The sequence below is a fragment of the Arachis ipaensis genome, chromosome B05 (assembly GCF_000816755.2).
Source record: "Arachis ipaensis cultivar K30076 chromosome B05, Araip1.1, whole genome shotgun sequence".
Classification (NCBI taxonomy): Eukaryota; Viridiplantae; Streptophyta; class Magnoliopsida; order Fabales; family Fabaceae; genus Arachis; species Arachis ipaensis.
The window spans coordinates 142,960,239-142,974,551 of NC_029789.2; the positions used below are offsets into that span (position 1 = coordinate 142,960,239).

At 33.7% G+C, this 14,313-nt stretch overlaps 1 protein-coding gene across 1 annotated transcript in view; it reads left to right on the plus strand.

Moving 5' to 3' along the window:
- The window catches only part of LOC107644584, a 45,807-nt gene extending 31,825 nt beyond the window's left edge, over nucleotides 1–13,982 (plus strand). The window contains exons 10-11 of the mRNA XM_016348473.2: nucleotides 12,943–13,088; nucleotides 13,607–13,982. Of these exons, the coding sequence (XP_016203959.2) occupies nucleotides 12,943–13,088; nucleotides 13,607–13,684 (224 nt within the window). The 3' untranslated portion in view covers nucleotides 13,685–13,982. The remainder of the gene's footprint in view (nucleotides 1–12,942; nucleotides 13,089–13,606) is intronic.

Consider the following 14,313-nt stretch of genomic DNA (forward strand, 5'->3'; position numbering starts at 1 on the left):
TGAGTATAATTCAAAGATCATAATAGATATATGTCAAAATAATTATAGATGCATAATCAAACAATTATAAATGTAAAGTCTACTCACAACTTGGTCCCAAGGGACCGAAGATACCGAATCGGGAGTGTCAAAATTGGAGGATTGACGTAGAATGGAATGAATGAGCGCAGAATTTGGATTAGGGCAACGACAAGGTGGAGCTGCGATAGTTTGGGTTATTGTCAGGAACGGTTCAGCTCCAGCGGCACCAACAGCTCCATTAGCAACCAAGGTTCACCCGAACGGCGACCGGTGACGAAACAGCCCTCTATTCACGATGGCTCCTCTCGCACGTTCTGTTTCTCTCTCTTCGAGCTCTCTCTTCTCTCTCAACAATGGCGACGGCGACTTGGCAAGGCGGCAGTTGAAGCTCAGCAGTGACGGAGACAAGGCGCGGCGGCTGTCCTTTCTCGTCTCGTCTCTCGCGCTCGTCCCCTCTCTTGGACGCATCTCTCGGTTCTGGCCTCTGATGGCGACGCGACGGCAGCGAGCTGGACGCAGCTGGCGGCGACGTGACGGGACACGAATGGCGAGCTCCAGGCCGGCAGTGACAAGGCGTGGCTCTCTCTCTCTCCCCTCGCGTGGTGGCTTGGTGTGGACAGCTCCCTCCTTCCTCCCTTCGCTTCTTGCGGTCTCCCCTATTCTCTCTTTTCCTTTTCTTTCTTTCTTTTTCCGTGGAGTCTAGGTGTGTGTGCTGTGGGGAAGAGAGTGTGAGGCGAGTGAGAGTGTGTGCGGCGGTGGGAGGTGAGTGAGAGAGTGTGGCTAGGGTTAGAGAAAGAAGAAAATAAAAATCTAGGAGTGGGTCCCACCGGCTTATCTATTTATTTATTTTTTTCTGGCTATTACAATTATGATTAATAATATTATTATGACATTTGTAATATGGATGTTTATTACTTTTAGTGAGCTATTTATAAAAATTAATAAATTAATTATTGCGGTTATAAATTTATTGTATTATTTATAACGGTAAGATATAATAAATATAGGAATATGAATTCAATGTATTTAGAGGTTACAAATGTATTGGATTCTATTTTTTAGTTTTCTATTTGTATATATATATTTTTTTTTGCTGATTTGGAAATAATAGTTGATCTGCCAAGAATTGACTGGTTGATTTTAAAGTTGTGCCAAATAATAATTATTCTAAAGTTGGCAATGCAATTGATGTAATTAATGACCTAAACTTATGGAGTTGCCGTCAACATAATTATTGTAATAATTATATATTTAGATTTGTATCCATGCATGATGCATCTTATATGTACAAATATACGCAACAAAAGCTAAAAGTTAAACATTTTTAGTAAAAAAAAAAAAAAGAAAATAGTTAATTAGTGTTTTGAGGTAAACATGCATGCATAATACATCTTATATACTACGAATGTATCTAATATATAAAAATGTATGTCTAATATCATATATTTTTTGGTTTCGTTTTGATACTCTTTTAATAAATTTGTTTTTTTTTTTAGTTTTCAAATATTCTTTTCAAATTTTATATTGGTAAAATAAAATAGAATTTGTTTTTAATAATAAGTAAAAACTACAATAATAGTTCTTTGTACCTAGTGTTACTTCTAAAAATTAAAATGATTATTTTTTTTACAAAAAATACAGAGACTCGAATTCGCGACCAATATGAGAGACTATGCCATTTGAGGTATAACTCATTGGCAAAAATTAAAATGATTATAATAAACATAATTATAATAATAAAATATAATTTTCATTTTTTAAACTTTTAATTTATAAATTAATTGTTGCGGTTATAAATTTATTGTATTGTTTATAACGGTAAGATATAATAAATATAAGAATATGAATTCAATGTATTTGGAGGTTACAAATTTATTGGATTTTATTTTTTAGTTTTTTATTTGTATATTTTATTTTTTTGCTGATTTAGAAATAATAGTTGATTTGGCAAGAATTGAGTGGTTGATTGTAAAATTTTGCCAAGTAAACAATATTGCTGACATGGCATTAGTAGGAAGAAAGAAATGTTTAAAAAGTAATGTAGATAACCTTATGTATCTACTTTTATATATTAAGAATAGATTCACGGTAACCACCGATTGAATCTTCTATCATATAATAAATACAGGAATATGAATTTAATATATTTGGAGATTACAAATTTATTGGATTTTATTTTTTAGATTTTTATTTCTATATTTTATTTTTTTGCTGATTTGGAAATAATAGTTGATTTAGCAAGAATTGAGTGGTTGATTCTAAAGTTGTGCCAAGTAAGCAATATTGCTGACATGGCATTAGTAGAAAGAAAGAAATGTCTCAAAAGTAATGTGGTGCATACTTATGTATCTACTTTTATATATTAAGAATAGATATTTTTGTACATAAAAGGAGCCCTGGGAGTCTGGGACTAGAGTGATTCATTGAACTTGTTCTTGTTCTTGAAGATAACATAAAGTGCACAATCTTGTTTATTTCATTAGTGACAGACAAGAAAAAAGAATATTGTACAGTATGATAGAAATCACCATGCATGTGTACTTGAGATATCCATTCAATGTGGCACTTGCTACTTTTTTATCAACAGATTAAATTGTATGCTACACTACACTGAATGATTCTGAATTTCTAACATGAGTACTACGAGAATAGCTAGGAATGCAAATAAGTAGTTTATTAGTCATATCTCAACAAGAATGTGGAGCACAGACCATAATGGTTCTAAAATAACCTTATGCAAAATATTGGAATGTATGAAAATGAGTTACTTATTATGGATGTCACGACCCAAAATGAGTCATGACCGGCGCTCAGGAAAATAATCCTATAGCAAGCCTAACATAGTCAAATATAAGTTCAATAAGCAAGTACAAATATTTTACAAGTTCTAAAATAAATAATTATATATTTTTAACAAAAAAAATTAAAATAACTAAGAATAGTTGGTTCCCTCTCTCTCCTCGCGTTCGCCTCTTTCTCTCTCCTCCATCGTTGTTGATGACGGCGGCAACTGGCAGCAAGGTGTGGCAGTTCGGCGGCTCAGTGGGGAGGGCAGTGGCAGGACACGCAGCGGCGGTCCTCTCTTCTCCCTCGCAGCGCAGCTCTCCGTCCATTCTTCTCTTCTTTATTCATGTGATTTGTGTGTGTGTTGTGAGTGAGGAAGGGGGTTTGGGGAGGGTGACGACTAGTGAGGACTGAGGGTTGAGAGAGAGTGTTTTTGTGTGATTAGGGTTAGGGAAAAAGGAAGAGTGGCCCACATTTTTTTTTTGATTTATTACATTCTTCCCTCCTTTAAAAATTCGGTCCCCGAATTTCAAACCAACTTACTATTTATATTGTCTTTTCGGCAGTACAAGTCACATCTATTTCATACAACTAGACCCTGATGCAAGAAATGATGCATTTAGGAATAAGGAAAGAAAACAACATTGAGACAACCTTATCCGAAAGAAGTGTAACCACATCATGACACCATAAGTTTAATAATTTGCACAAATATATAGCAAGAACAAGGCTAAAAATCAAGCTATCTGAGCAAAGTTGCAGGAAAGAACTTAAGCACTTTAATTATACAATATTACATCCAGATACAAATTGAACCCAATGCATAAAGAAAAACATTTTGCAGATATTATGCAACGATCAAATGCTGTGCATTTCTTAATATTCACATATACAATGTAGCAAAAGGAGCCGATATGAAGCACCATCAATCACAAAGAACAGATTGCATAATTAGATTGATATGAAAATTTTCAAAAGCACACTACAAACTCTAATTGGAGTTCAAATAACATAGCCAAAAGTATAAAATATATAGAGTAACACAAATTCTAACAATACACCCAAAACATAAAACAAAAATAAAAAGCACAGTCATATGAGATTCCAAGAGTTCAAGTACAATTATGTGGTGGATAAGGATGAGAAAGGAGAGAGGCAATGTGAAGAATTAAGCAGAATATACATGACCAGATTCCAGACTTAGAGACAAACATAACCAACACATCAAACCAAGCATGCAAGATATAGCCAGCAAAACATTTTCAAATCATATTATGCATATTAACCTTAAATGTCAAGTTATAAGAGATAGGAAGGTTGAACAGAAGGAAGGAATTTAATCGATCTACAAGGCTCTTTAAGGGCATTGTGAAAACAGCATATTAGTAGGAATAGTTCCGCTTACTCAAACATAGCATTGGCACTAGCCATCCTTCAGGTTAGCAATCGACAATTCCAAATAATAAACTAAAAAATGTGCTACATATACACCAATTGATAAACAAACAGAATGCTATTAGTTGGGAAACAATACCACCAATCTAGCAAAGTTTCGAATTTCATTACTCAACCACCATTACAATGCAGCGCACTCAAGGAGTAATAGAACCACAGATTTATGAAGCTCAAGAATATCGACCGGCGACAACATATTCCAATTAGTTGCAATCCTGAGCAACTTAAAACCAACAAAGTGATGTCTCAAAAAGGTCATATAACATAGGATCAGTTAAGCAGCAGACTAATGAATCAATGTGACTACCTCAAAAATTCGATCATGTTAAGAACTTTACAAAGCCTATATATCTTTGGAAGAAAAATGGTTGATACAACAATTTAAAATAAATTGTACTTAGATCATGATGTGCAAATTTAAAGAATAATAGTACAACTGATATCAAACCCTTAACGTATGAAGAAATGTCAACCTAAGATGTGGGCTATGAACCAAGGCAAAGTACTAGTAGTAAAACAGTCGATTTTCAGAATTTCTAACAGACAATATTCAAAATATACTGTGATTGTTACCAAGGACAAATTTGGCCAAAAAAGAACAACTTAACACAAAACCCTCAATGCAGAGACTCTTTAATCAATTAAAATCCTTATTGGGCAAACAAAGTAGAATCCGCGACATAGTTAGATAATCAACAAAATCAATGGGGTAATAGAAAATATTGATTCTGCAAATGAAACAAAATCAGAAAAAGAAAAACCCCCTTTATTTTTTTGAAACCATCAGTAAGAATGAGTAACTTAATACAAAGCCAGCTACTAAATATCACTAGAATTCAAAACTACATAACAAAAACAACAATCCTATTAGCCAAGATAATCCAGCCAAAAGTACAAAACTAATTTATCTCACTGCCTTTCACTATTAAAATAAATGAAAAAAGCTCAACAGGCTGTAAAAGGACAAGCTAATAAATTTATTACACTAGAGCATATAGTCTGCAATCACACAATCACCAGAAGCATATAAAGCATCTGCACCCAATAAGCGATGATAGACTTGAATCAAACATCCATTCGCAACTCAATTCGTTTCACAACCATCATTTGAGAAAATTATATAGTAACAAAAATAGTTTATTGACAAAAATATTTATGATGTTTGGCATTACTTAAAAGTTAAAAACCAAAGAAATCGTCGGTGTGTCACTACAAAGTAACACAACACAGCTTTCGAAATACGTACAAAAACATAATTGTAACTTTGTAAGGGCAAAGGCCATAAAGATAAATAAAAAGATGTACTACCACAACTAAAACCACAGGCTAGGAGCATTTTAAGGGGAAAAATGAAGAAACAAGCCAAATCCACAACAATTTGGGCAGAGCAAAATAAAAATTCATGAGTATGAATAATAGGCATAAAAAGATTTTGCATGTACAACAACAATTTAAACTAGAGAAAAGAGGAGAAAAAAAAAACATAATTAGACACAGCATGTGAACAGATAAGCTAAACCCATAATAAAGTAAAGCAAAATGAACATTCATCAGAAAATTGAAAAAAAATGTGCCACTCTAAAAATAGAAACACGATAATCCTATATATAAAAGAAACAGTCACATAACACAGATGATATGATAAGCACAATACTTGATAGTTTTGACATGTTAAAAATTAATTAGGTTTAAAAAAAACAGTGTAGAAAAAAAGAAAAATAAACAAGGCAAGGTCATTAAAATGTGAATGCAATACTAAACTTTTTACATAAATCTTATAGTGCTGACTAGAGTAACTAACTTTTACGTAAAGCATCATATAATGGACTACCAATGAGGTAATATTGAGTAAAAGTTAGAACAACATGCTAAAAGAGTTGGAACAACTTTTCTACTCAATAAAATAATTAATTTGAAGGAAAAAATTCAGATGCTCAAGTGTGTCACAAAAGTATTGTACAGATCACAAGTTCATCATGACAAACTTCAATTTGAAATTATCAAGCCCTCATCGTATCAAAGAAATCAAAACATTTATTAATCCATCATATATAACTACAAATCAGGCATATAATCTCCAACAACAACACAAGCAATTAAGAGTGTTTATTACCCCCATTCAATAGAAATTTTTACAAGATAACAACCAAGATTCACCTAGTTACAGTCACATCAGTCACCAATTCAGTAACAAATAATAAGATTAACTCCTATATAGCAGCAACAACCAATAACCTTATGGATCTCAAAAATAATTAACCAAAATCATTTACTTGTTAATTACTGTAATAATCACTAATCAAATGACATGAATCAGCAAACAAGTATCTAATCAGTGGCTAACACTCATAGGCAAGCTACAATTTATCACATTTAAAATAATCATCAAATGGTTCATAATTACCATGATCAATCCACAAGCTCAGCAAATAAGTCTATAAAATTAGAAATCACCTATAATCTAAGAGACGTATTCACTTAATAACATATAAACAAGAAGATTCTACCTGAGTGAAGCTCAAATGTGTTTTTCATACGACCAGTTATACTAAGTATAGAACTTTAGCACTCAATTTGGTTAACATCCAAATGTTAATATCAACTATGGAAATTTCAATGATCTTGGACAAAGACAAAACTTTCTCAAAGAAACTCATGCTGTGGATTTAGTGTCTTTAAAATCAATTATCTATCATCCGTATTATAGTTAGCAAACTTATTTAATATTTGTTTAACTAGAAACTAAATAAACACACATTTCAAACGGATCATAACAATTAAAGATCAAACGGAACCTAAAACAATACAATAATTTAATGTGTTAAAGTAGATAAAAGTGGGGCTAAATATCAATTCATATTATGTACCATTACTCAAAACATTCTATTTCCATGAAAAAAATTCACAAACTTTAAATCTATTAGAGACTAAGTCGAGATTGGGTACAAAGGGAAGGAAAAGAGTCGCAAGAAGCGGCTGGAAAGGAAAAGAGTGGCAAGAAGTGGCTGGAAAGGAAAAGAGTGGCAAGAAGCGGCAGAGGTCATATGATAACAACCAGATGACAACAACGACATAAAGAACAAGAATGACAATCCTATAGGCCTCTGATAGTGCCACAATTCGTACAAATAGGCGCGCTTCTATTTATACAATTGTGATCCTACCATAGGAAACTTGCTCCATATTACACAGATTAAACCAGGCTCTGATACCACTCTGTCACGACCCAAAATGAGTCATGACCGGCGCTCAGGAAAATAATCCTATAGCAAGCCTAACATAGTCAAATATAAGTTCAATAAGCAAGTACAAATATTTTACAAGTTCTAAAATAAATAATTATATATTTTTAACAAAAAAAATTAAAATAACTAAGAATAGTTGGTCCTGCCTGTGACATATGGAGCATATACTTCTAGGAACTCGACAAAGAATAGGTACTCATTGCAGACCGTTACTCTTGAATAGAAAGTCTCACACAGTCAAATATTTGTTCCTGAAAAATATTTTTAGGAAAACGGGGTGAGTTTTGCAACTCAGTGACCAGACAATACATCTATAATCAACATGAGACTATACAAACATTATCATCAAAGTAATTTTAATTAGAAAGTAATAGTTAATAATAATAAGTGAATCAATAAGGGAGTTCTCATACAGAAATCAAATCAAAAGTCCACACCTAGGCGGCTCCACCTCTATGGGTAGCCCTTTCCTCTTGTGTGTCCTAATAGAATAACAGATCTAACGTGTGGCCTACACGTTAGGCTAGCAACACCCCTGCTAGCTGGAGTCTGAGTTAGATGCATCTAAGTTAACGTCATAACCGCCGTTAACTATTTCCCTCTCTCTCCTCGCGTTCGCCTCTTTCTCTCTCCTCCATCGTTGTTGATGACGGCGGCAACTGGCAGCAAGGTGTGGCGGTTCGGCGGCTCAGTGGGGAGGGCAGTGGCAGGACACACAGCGGCGGTCCTCTCTTCTCCCTCGCAGCGCAGCTCTCCCTCCATTCTTCTCTTCTTTATTCATGTGATTTGTGTGTGTGTTGTGAGTGAGGAAGGGGGTTTGGGGAGGGTGACGACTAGTGAGGACTGAGGGTTGAGAGAGAGTGTTTTTGTGTGATTAGGGTTAGGGAAAAAGGAAGAGTGGCCCACATTTTTTTTTGATTTATTACAATGGAATAGTAAGAACATGGAATTATTTGATTCAAGCTACACTAGACCTCCTTATCAGCACTCACTAATTCTCAATCACGTCCACAACATTAGAGACACTTCATAAAAAGAACATGACCATAGTTTCGAAGGGCAAAACAGAGTAAACCTCCTCTTATTGGCAGAGTTACCAGGAACTGGAATGAAAACTGGATCACTGGATTCAAACAAGAAAAAAAAAGGTTGAGATATGTGACGGTATGCTAACCATAGCCACCAATCAGCAGAACAAAATCTCAATCCAATCATTAACAGGATAATGGAATTCAAAAACAAAATGAAGACATACCTTGCTTATTCTATGTTATTGTTTGAAAAATCTTTCTCTTATTCTTTCTCTATAATAAATTAATAATGCTGTGGATTCTAAATAGCTAAAAATCTAAATCATTTCTATAATTTTATCTCTTTAATTAAATGAATATCATCTTTATATATCAAAAAGCATGAAATTGAAGTAATTCTAAACAGATAAATGTGATTAAGGAGCATCCTCCAATCCAATTATTTAGTGGGCTTGGCACTAACAAGTAACAACATTAAGAAGCTCAATTTCAGTAACTTTTTGTATCATACATTTATATATTGAATGATTCGGAATTCATAACACAATGCAAATGCAAAGCAAATAGATAACCCTGTTGCCCACGGTCTGGACTTGGTCTGGACTCGAGTCCCCAGGATAAAAATAATAATAGATGAATAATGACACAACAATATAATAATTATGCAAATTGCAAGGTAGGGGACACACACCCCTGAAATTTCGGGGAAAGAACAAAACATGCTGAGACCTGATTTCTTAAGTTCATAGATAAAGACTTTTGGGATAAAAAAAAATTCAGAATCACAAATTACAGGCAAAATATGAGGCATCAGTAAGAAAATTAATTCCACTGCCTAAATTTAATTCATTCATATGACACTGACTCATGCTGATCATATAAGAAATAAAGTCTTATCAATACTTGTCTTCTTATTTACCTTTTTGTGAATTCTATATGTGCTTCTTAGAAGTAATTTAAGACATGAATGCCAACTCTACTTTGTACAAGGCATGCCAAATGGAAAGTCAAGAATTGTGTTAGTGTGTTACTTTTTCTGAGATTTATGTTTCTCACAGCACTAGACATTTTGATCTCATTTATTGTTGATTTTTGTGAGCAACAACTCCAACCTAATCTTAAACTCTTATTTTTTTAATTTTCTTTTGATTTGGTTGATGCATGCAACACATATACTAAACAGCTAGTTTGTCAAAGGCTTCAATACAGCAACTAATTTCTTAGTGAACTCAATCACTTGTTAAATTCAGCAGGGTCAAATTAAAACCACTAATCAAAACTTCTTTTCCAGATCTTAATTTCACTTCGTTATGATTTTTTGAATAAATAATTTTGAAGGAAACTAAAGCTAATCCAAACATAGATATTACTAAATTAAACTAATAAAAAAGATGGCCGTGGTTAGATTTCCGGAAACGTGTAAAAATGGATTTCGTACACTGCTAGTGCCCATTGATATTTCATCAAAGAAACGTTCGCGAGCATTTGGAATAGAGAGTTGAATCCATTTATTTGATCATAAGGGTAGCATGGAGGATATTCGATTCACATATCCTTATGAAAGAAGAAAATTAGGCTGCATTTCAGAAATGAAGTCCTTCAGGGTCTTTAGATTGTTGCTGTATACTTCTTTTTTTTTAACTTTGTTCATTGGATTCATGGTCTGAAAGTAAAAGTGGTTACTTGGATATAAAGAAACAAACAGGATTGAATTAAAAATTAAGTTATTTTGGGTGTAGAGTGAGAGAGAGATTCTTTGGTAAACAGAAATGGAAGAAAGTGTTAGTGTTATTGCAGTTATTAGTTTATTATCAATCAGTGACAGAAGAAGACAATAATAATGTCCGTTGAGGGTAGAAAACGCGGTTGTGTTGTTCATAGTAAATGCGAATAATTAGTCTATGTTTTTTCCCTTCTTCCTTAGAAAATTGTATGCAATGCAAGAAGAAAATATAGTGGGCTTATGTACATTAATGATCATTCTTTTAAGATTTTATACGAACGAGTTCTCAGAACATTATTTCACATCAAATCAATATTCAATATAGGATCATATTCTCTTTCTTCTCATGTAATCTTATCCTTTTGAGAGTAATAATTAAGAAAATAATAGTTATGCAAGGTGTCCCTTCCTTGAAATTTCTAGGCAAAAACTAAGTTACTGCTTTACAATGTTTGTGACTTTCATTTTTTGTTGTTTTATTTTAAAGGAGGATCAGCAAAGTATATTCTCTCTTAATATTAATAAGTTGTTGTCCATATATATAGAATCTTGAACAGTGAGTTATTGATGATAATGAAAGGCTCTGCAGCTTTTGTAATGTGTCAACGTGTATAGATTGTAAAGTTTTATTAGATTGGAACAAGTTGTCTTTTAAAAAAATTGCTAAACATAAAAAGTACTAATCAAAGTTTATTCTTGGTTAAGAATGATTCCTTGTTGGTTGAATAAGTTTTCTATTGTTACTTTCTTCAATCCTAGTTTTGAAGGAAACCATGTACCTTATTTTACTTCCATCTCCCAATTTCTGTTACTTTTTCTTGATTCCTTTTTTCTACAAACCAAGAATTGGAGCAATGTGTTCACAACAAGCTTGTGACTTAGTTTTCTATATTCTAATATTCTACGAGGGCAAAAAACATTGACACCTTATCAGATGAACTCAATTAATCTGTATAATTAAGTGTGATTAATTAATGAATTTTGGCATTATCACACATTGTCAAAAGAATAATACCTGAAAGTTCACATCATATAAGTATGACTACTGTTTATTCACAGAACAAGTTGTTAAGAGTCCCACAAACGACACTAAAATGGTCGTTTTTCCAAAGGTCCCAAATATCTTCCAAATAGTTTAAGAGTATTGGAATGGAGGAGGTATCCATAGAGATATTTTCCCTCTAATTTTGATCCAGAAAAGCTTTTCATACTCAAGTTGCCTTACATGTCACCCAAGTTGGATAGCTTATCCAAGGTAAGCGTACTAAATTCATTTTTATGGTTTTGTATGTTTGCAAATTCACATGATCAGGTTTATTTGGTTTTATTTTAATTTGTTCATTAATTTGGTTTGTTTGTCTGTTTTTTCTCCAGATGTCGATCACCTTAAAAGTTTTGAATTTTGATTACAGTGATTCTTTGAAAGAGATACTTGATGTGTCTAATCTTCAAAATGTAGAAGAATTTTCTTTTGAAGGATGTAGTAATTTAGTCTCAGTTCACAGTTCAGTTGGTTTTTTACCTAAACTTAAAATATTGAATGCTAAAAGGTGCCCCAAGCTCAGAAGTTTTCCTCCGGATATTAATTTGACCTCACTGGAAACACTCGGTCTATCTGGATGCTCAAGCCTTGAGAAATTTCCAGAAATTCCAGAAAAGATGGAAAATCTAGAAGTGCTTGATTTGAGTGACAATGGCATAAAAGATTTGCCATGTTCATTTTGTAACCTTTCTAGATTGCAGCGTTTGTATTTGAGGGTTAATGAAATGTATAGAATACCAAGTGTCATTGGCATGATGCCACGCCTGTATGCGTGTGATATTGAGTTAAGAGGAAATAAGGGGAGGGTATCAGGAGAGCAGGAAGAGGGGCTTCATGGAATACTCACTCACTCCCTTCCCTCTTCACATTTGGAAAATCTTTATGTCAGAAACAGCAATTTGTCATATGACTTTTTTCCCGTAGCTGTTGCATGGTTTCCCAATCTGAAAGTGTTATATCTAAGAGGCAGTAATTTCACAGTCCTTCCTGAATGCATCCAACAGTTTCGCTTTCTTTATGCTCTCGATGTGGATGATTGCGAGCATCTTCGGGAGATTAGAGGGATTCCACCGAACTTGAAAAGCTTCTCAGCAGTAAACTGCAAATCATTGAGTCCGAGGTGCACAAGCGTGTTACTCAATCAGGTTTCGTTACTTTTTAATAATTAGCAATGTAGGATCACATCATAATTCATATTAAGTTACTAATGTATGCTAAACCACTGCTTCTGCATTACGAATGAATGACAGGAACTGCACCAGGGTAGAAGCACCGAGTTTGCGATGCCAGGTGGAAGCATTCCAAGGTGGTTTGAGAGGCGCAGCAGTGGAGCTTCTATTTCTTTCTGGTTTCGTGGCACCGAATTCTCTGACAGTGCTTTTTGCTTAGCAATTCTACTCAAAGATGACATCCCTTCCCCACTTCTAGTATACCCCACTGTGACCATCAATGGCAACCAAGTTGAATATGGATGGCGGAGCAATGTGGATCAATTATTTATTTTTAGGATGAACACCAGATGTTATGATTATAAAGCACTACATTTTGAAAGAGGATGGAATCATGTGAAGCTTTCATATGAAGCATGTAACTATCATGGGGAAGAGGTCCCAAGTGAGTCAATTGCAAAAGAGATTGGAATGCACGTATGGAAGCAAGAGAGTAGTAATATAATGGAAGATATTCGATTCACTGATCCTTACAGAAAGAGAAAACGAGATGATGAAGCTCTCAATAGTATTGCACAAGTTATGGAGGGAGAGGGGCAGCGCTGGTGTCTGTCCAAGGTAAAATTATTCTTAGTCTCAGTGCTGCACTTTTCAGTTGCTCAGTATTATTCTTATCAATGATAATCTTGTGCATAAATAGAACAAAATAACTAAAAGGAGCACTAGGACTATTCTTGTTTTTGTTCTTGAAGAAAAGATAAGAACACAGACTTCTTGCATGACAGAAATCAGTGATATATGACCATTCACTATGCTTGTGTACCAGAGATAGATGACCATTCATTCCATTCAATATGGTACTTGGTACTTTGAGAAACAGCTTTATATGATACTATTTACTATATTATATTGAATGATTCTGAAATTGTAACAAAATGGCTACTGATGAGGTGTGCGCTTTTACCAATTCCATGCTTTTCATAAGAGTAGATTAACAAATATCCAAGCCAACCCTCAATTGCAAGCAAGGCAAATATCTAACTCTGTGGGCTGTGGCCCACAGTCAATTTGAATTTATATTATTTTCTTTATGTTAGTAAGGTGTTTGCTTCTTTCATTTACTCATTGCTTTGTAGACAAGAAATGAAGATGACATCTTGAGTCTGCCAATGCCAAAGAAGGCTTGTTTTCAGTTCAGTTCGGATGCAAGCTAAACTATCACTGATGCAGATGCAGAAGCAGAGAAGGATATGGCCCAACTCACAAGAGGGTTAGGAAACCTCCTTTTGGGTGAAGCACTACCTTATGGGAATAAGTGGGGTAAAGCACTGTAGGAATAGGATGTAGAAGAGTTTAGGAAGAGAATCGTTTGTAATTGGGGAGTTTTCCCGAGACTTGAAGACAGGGAATTACCATTGTTCCATTGTCAATTTCCTTGATCTATAATATTCATAGATCCCTTTCTGTAATTCTGATTGCTGTTCCATGCATTATTCTTAAATTTACCCTTAAATATACACACACAAAATACATATTTTAAAAATTTTTAATTTTACTGTTGTAGATCTTATTGAAAAACTGTATACACTAAGGGAAGAAGAATAAGTAGATATCAAAGAAAAATTCACAAAAAAATACAAAAAAATAAAATTTCCGTACTACAACATAAAATATTATTAACATGTATTTTTATTTTATGCTATTTAAATTATTCTTATTAAAAATAGTTTATTCAATATATTATATATACACACACAATAAATATTCTAAAAATTTTTATTCTTATTGTTATAGATATCATTGAAAAACTATATATATTAGAAGAAGAAGAATAAGTAAATGT